General features: G+C 39.6%; 1 protein-coding gene across 1 annotated transcript in view; it reads right to left on the minus strand.

Annotated features, from left to right (window-relative positions):
• The window catches only part of LOC112143158 (urokinase plasminogen activator surface receptor), a 23819-nt gene extending 18470 nt beyond the window's left edge, over positions 1 to 5349 (minus strand). Inside the window, exons 1-4 of the mRNA XM_036215909.1 lie at positions 5316 to 5349; positions 3774 to 3977; positions 2275 to 2385; positions 2036 to 2176 (exon numbers count right to left, since the gene is read on the minus strand). Coding sequence (XP_036071802.1) covers positions 2036 to 2176; positions 2275 to 2385; positions 3774 to 3977; positions 5316 to 5349 — 490 coding nt within the window. The remainder of the gene's footprint in view (positions 1 to 2035; positions 2177 to 2274; positions 2386 to 3773; positions 3978 to 5315) is intronic.
• Between the last annotated feature and the right edge of the window lie 1328 nt (positions 5350 to 6677).

A 6677-nucleotide genomic window follows, 5' to 3' on the forward strand; every position in this document is an offset into this window, starting at 1 on the left:
TATTTCTACAGAGTAAATCCTCATCTAAAATGTTGACAGCATGCTCCTCTTGTTGTTTTAAACTGCTGCATCGGTACATTCCATTGAGAAAACAACAGTAAGACAATGATCAGTACATTGTTGGTGTTAAAAGGTCTTTTCACGGACCCATTGATGAAGTCTGCTCCCATTGGCTACCCGTCATGTGTCACTCAAACCCCCCACACGAACGACGTCAGACCCACAAACGCCTATTGAGCCATCTGATTGGTCAATTTATAACTCTAATAACTTGTGATAATGGAAAAAAATCTTTTAAAAAATTAGGATTAGAAAAAAGAAGTTAAGCAGAAAGCAGCAGAGGAAGAATGATTATTCTGACATATAAAATGACAGAGAAATAACTGTCTGTTTCTCAATGTAAGTCAATGGGACTTTGGCCTTTTTGCAACCCAGTGGTACTTCCTATATGGAACACGGAAGTAGGGGGGCTTGCTTCGTCCAGTTATTTTATATACAGTCTATGGCTCAGCCCCCTGCTGTACTCTCTGTACACACACGACTGCACCCCTGTACATCAAAGCAACGCCACTGTGAAGTTTGCAGACGACACCACAGTGGTGGGACTTATATCTGAGGGAGAGGAGGCTGCCTACAGGGACGAGGTCAAGCAACTGTCCACATGGTCCTCAGCCAACAACCTCCACCTCAACACATGGAAAACCAAAGAACTCATAATTGACTACAGGAAAAAGAAAACAAACATCCCACCACTACTCATCAACGGGGACCTCGTGGAGAGGGTGGCTGACTTCCGCTTCCTGGGAGTTCACATTGAGGACAAACTATCCTGGAGGGTGAATACCGCTGAGCTGCTGAAAAAGGCCCAGCAGAGACTGTACTTCCTGAGAATTCTGAGGAAGAACAACATTACACAGAGACGGCTGGTGTCTTTTTATTGCGCAACAATAGAAAGTATTTTAACATATTGTATATCCATCTGGTACCCCAGCTGCACGGTAGCTCAGAGGAAAACACTCCAGAAGGTTATCTCCACCCCCTAAAAGACCGTCGACTGCCCTCTCCCCTCACTGGAGGAACTACATCACTTTCAATGCCACAAGACAGCCCAAAACATCATAAAAGACAATACACACAATAGTCATCCCGTTTGAACTGTTGCCAGACGCTACAGGCAATCCAACGCAAGGACTAACAGATTCAAAAACAGTTTTTAATCCAGCTGCAATCACCATCCTAAATGCTGCTATGAAATCAAATGTACTTTAATGACAGAGAATGTGTGTGGTTGAAGGTCTGTTTATCTGATTGTCTGTAGGTATGCTAATGTTTTTATGACTTATTTATTACTCATTTTATTTCTGCTTTCTATTACTATTTTTTGTGTTATGACTATATACATATTTGATCTTACTCTTATTTTTATTTGTATTCATGTCTTACTTTTTTTTTTCTTAAATTCTTAATTTAGATTTTATTCTTATAGGAAAATAATAAAATCAAGCACTAATTAGTGAGCACTTTTAAATTTCGTTGTACATGTGACAATGACTAATAAATCTATTCTATTCTATTCTATTCTTCTAAGCGCCGATAACGAGAAAGTCTTTGAAGGATTTCATTTTTATAGGTTTTTGTAGAATTCCTCTTAATAAATAAACCTGATCTATATGTTTTCCATCATCAGAAGTGTGACAGACACACACACACCTGCGGCGTCAAGCTCATGTTATTGACCGGCGATGGCCGGTGAATTTGCCGCGTAGCAAAAAGGGGCTTGTTTGCAGCCCAGGGGTTCGAGAGCCCAGATTTAATGGGAACAGCCAGAACATCAATAAAAAATAAGACAAAACGTATATTTTTGACGCAGAGGTCTTAAAAATAAGTTCATATACGACGACATGGTAAGGAGAATGTGTTGATTTAGGAAGATATAGGCCTTTTTTTATTACTAAAGTAAAGAAATTGGCACAGAAACTGAAACCATAACAAAAGAACTGCTTTGGCACCAGAATTGGTGCCCAACCCTACTTACTAGGAGCAGCGTTGCATAAGTTCCCCTGGCAGCAGCGACTTTTGTTACCAAGAGATTCTTCCACTGAGTTACTTTCTCCAGTGGAGCATACATTCTTTGAAACACAGCCTTTTAGTGTCAGTGTAACTGCATCGACTGACACTGAGGAAAAAAGAAGGATAAATTAAAATTAGATTTGATTTTCAATTTTAGATATAATAATACTTTAATCTTCAAAAAGAACAAAAGACGCATATTACTTGTTTGTGTATAACAGTGATCCTGGATTCCTTCACAGTTAACAATTTTGTCGCAGTCCTTTTCAAAACAGCCAAAGCATTGTAAGCCATTTGGAACGGGTTCGCTGGGTTCTGTTAACCGAACATCAGGAATTTTGTTGTAAAATAGTTGTATTAACTCCAGAACTTTGTTCTACAATGTTCTGATCATGACATTATTCTATCAGCAGGTAAATAGTTCACAGATTCATTCAAACCTTTAAAGATATTTCTAAAAGTTTATTTTAACTAAATTACAGCAGCTAAACTATAATAAAAAAGCATAAAGAAGAATTTACATAGCATTCTTAAAGAGTTTAAGAACTAAACTTTAAAATGAATCTAAAATATATAATTTAACCAGTGGATTTTTTTCAGAATTTTTTTAGCTACCGTATTTTCCGGATTATAAATTGCACTTTTTTTCATAGATTTTCCAAGGGTGCGACTTATACTCAGGAGCGACTTATATGTGAATTTGTTAGACATAAATATTAATAACAAAAATATTTGTTATTTTCCCCACTTAAACCGGTTTCCTTTTGGCGGTTGTTCCCCAATAACAACCACTAGAGGGCACTGTAGGTTTGTGTATCAGTATCTACTGCTGTCAGCTGACAGAAACACAGAAGAAGTTACGTTCAAAACAAACTGATAATTTAATCATTCTCCTCATGGATGTTATGGTGTTTTTCTCATTTGCATCAAGACATTATTATTATTGTTTTTATTTTTCTCTTCCTGGGCTAATGCGGGACAACAAGCCATCAAACTGGGTTATAAACAGGCAGAAGAGCAGCTAAAAACTGTCATTTAGATGCAGCTCCTGCAGGCTAGAAGGTAACGATCGCCGTAAGAAAAAGACAAAAAATTGCTGTTCCGAACCCAGAATGGAGAGATGATTATAGATGCTTTTGGGGAGTTCTTTAAAATAAATAACTTAACCTCTCAGCATCATCCGTATCTTCTGTGTATTTTAAACGAGATTAACAGCCAAAGCCTCCATCATGTAGCGATGAGGCTAAAAACTTCAGACAGCTTCTCCAATGGGAGTGTCTAGTTTATGAACACATTTTTGGACAAGCATTGAGCATTAAATTAGACGCACATCAAAAGATTCAGCGGACTCGAATTTCACGCATGAATTGCATTTGATGTCAAATGCAACGTGCTTGTTGAATTTGTTTATAAATATTGGACTATTCTCTTAAAGGTGAGACTTATACTCCGGAGCGACTTATATATGTTTTTTTCTTCTTCATTATGCATTTTTTGGCTACTGCGACTTATACTCCGGTGCGACTTATAGTCTGGAAAATACGGTATATGATTTGCACGTGGTTACTCCCTTTTTATTCTTTATTTGGTTTTATTCTGTTATTGTTTGCATTCAGTGTGGTTAAATTGGATTTTACAATAGAAAATATGCACCTTCAGGATAATCATCCTATAATATAAATGTACAATAGCTCTGACATTACCAGGGACAGGTTCAGTGTTGCAGAGGTCTGAGTTGCAGCATTTGGAAATAAGAAGGCTCTTGACCACTCTATAATCTTCTGAATACTCGCCACACTTTTCAGGCAGGACACAACCCTTCTTCTGAATTTTCTGATTTGACAAACCACCTGAAATAAAAATGAAAGACTTAATAACAGTAAACTTTAACAGTGATAAAGAAAGAACTGGCAGACATTATAAGCTGTAAAAACAGACCTTTGGCGAACACTGAAGCACACTGATAATTCTCTGAAGGACATTCTACTTCTTGGCCAGTGCAGCCCTCTGGATCTGATGTTGAGCATTCATAACACTTCAGAGCCTCAGCTGTAAAAAAATAAGATCATTTGTTTTACTTTCATGGACAAAGTTTACAATTAAGCATTATTCTAAGATTTATTTTTAAATGTCTGACAACACAGTAGCCAGGATTCAAAAGAGTCTTTCTGAACAGAAACCGCAACAAAAAGACACTTATTGTTACACAAACTGTTGGTGAGACATAAGAAGTCTGCTAGAAAAACGAGTTAGTATAATAATTTAAAATATACCCTTTGGAAGAATCCAAATCCAGAGAAGCACTATGAAGAAATTCATCTTTCTCTTCAGTTGGACAGAAATATTTGTGATGTTCATCAACAAACCAAATAATTTTTTGAACTGTTTATAAACATGAGCATGGGAGTCGCCAAGTTCTGATTAGTTAGGAGCTAGGGTTTTTGTTCTGCTCCTCCCGGTGTTTACACCAATTGCTCCTACCAAATGTTAAATAAGCTCCTCCTTCTGATTTGCTGGTTTGCTTGAGTCACATGAGTTCCACTGTTAAAAAAGCAAAAAAACTAGTTCCACAGAGTTGGCAGTCAGAATTTTTGTGAGAAATTACAGAAGAAAGAGGGGGAGGGATGGTTTGTGTTCTTAAGTCATTGTCTTAAATTTTTTTTATATATTTTGTTCAAAATATTCTTGCCTTTCAATTTTTCCCCAAAACGTTTTGCATGAAACTTGATTGTAACCTGCTTTGTTTCTTACTCCGTGTTCATAATTGTGTATGCGTTGCGGGCAAAGTTAGAACTTTAAATGATCCCATGACAGGGACATAAATGTGTCACTATAGCTAAAATAAATAAAAGATTCCAACATAAGATTATAAATAACAATAAAATACAATAAACGACACAATGAACACCGAACAAACTGAACGTGATTCACGTGCTGGAGACAGCCAGCTTAAATGTTAAGTCAACAGTATAGATATGAAGTGAGGTCATCTGAAGTCCTGTGGTGCAATTTGAGTGATGAATGCAGTGGTCTGGCAACAGTGTGATTAGAGTGGCGTAACGCAGCCAAAATTTAAATATCTGGAGTTTGAAAGGTCACCGTGTCGTATCCACCAATCAGGAACTCAGCTTTGTGCATCTGCTGTCTTCAGTGGCTTGATCAGCAGGTAAAATACTAATCCAACGCGACTATTTTTCTCCTGGACTTCAATCTAATTCCTCAACCCGCGGGGGCCGTGGTGTTACCCGGGCGGGTGAAGGTGGTATACACCCTGGACATATTGCCAGCCTACTGCGGTGGCTTTCTGGCTGCATTCCCCCTTGCCTCCTTAAGTCCAGTGGAGCTCGCTCACGTGATATACTGGCAGACAGACAGCCACTGCAGAGTGCAGGAACTGCCAGCAAAATTCTGCTTTTTCTCTGTAAATCAGCTGCTGTTTCCGGGCTCACATGGCAGGAGTTACGGCTCAAATTCGACCGCCCTATCTCTAAGAGAGCACTCAGCCGACCTCCGGAGGGAGTTCATTTCAACCACTTGTAGTTGGGATCCTATCTTTCGGTCATGACCCAGAGCTCATGACCATAGGTGAGCACAGTCAGTTGCTAACTGCTCCAATGCATGCTGGAGGTCCTGGCTCGATGAAGCCAAAAGAACAACATCATCGGCAAAGATGACATTCTATGGTCCCTCCGGTCCCTGGCTGCACCTAGAAATTCTGTCCATAAAAACTATGAACAGAACCGACAAAAGAACGAAACAGGTCTGACTTATGCCTATTATGCAAACCGAGCTCTTGCTCTGGTCGTACAGAGACAGGACAGCTATCAGTAAGGCTCCCCAGATCCCGTACACCAAAAGCACCCTCCTCAGGACACCACGGGAAGCGCAGTCAAACCCCTTCTCCAACCCATAAAACACATATGGACTGGATGAACAAAATCCCACGAACCCTCCACCACCTTGAAGAGGGTGTAGAGCTCCACTGGTCCACGACCAGAACGGAAACTGCACTGAAAATGGCACAATGCAGTCCGAAATGTATGGTAACCTCCAAACCCAGACTAGTCCATCAGACTGCTAGAGGGAAAAACGTGATTCATCAAGCCATAGAAGGATCCTCCACTGTTCTAGAGTCCAGTGACACCATACTTTACACCACTGAGTGCTTTAGGTCTGAGTGCTTGATCAGGATACCTGATTCTGAGCATTTGGATGAGTAAGCTTGTGTTTGGTCAGGAACCATAGATGGACGGACGGACATCCAATCTCATAATACACAAACACACTACACTTTTTGAATGGTTCAGTGTGAGGGTGGTAGTTGTGCCAAAAACAACATCAAAATGAAGCCATCTCAGTGTATTTTAACTGGGGATGTCACGATCCGATCACGTGATCGGAAATCGGGACTCGATCGGAATCGGACTCCTTTGTCCGATCAGGATTGGATATTTCATTTATTCTCATTATGATCAGAGCTTTATATTTCATCTTACCATTTCGGATAAATATTCCACTACAAGTCTGCATGTCAGGAAAAGATCACAAAATGTCATCACCAGAAAACGCAGCAGAAAACGGCAGCAGCTCAAGCAGAAGGCTAACTT

Source organism: Oryzias melastigma, linkage group LG16 (assembly GCF_002922805.2).
Source record: "Oryzias melastigma strain HK-1 linkage group LG16, ASM292280v2, whole genome shotgun sequence".
NCBI lineage: Eukaryota > Metazoa > Chordata > Actinopteri > Beloniformes > Adrianichthyidae > Oryzias > Oryzias melastigma.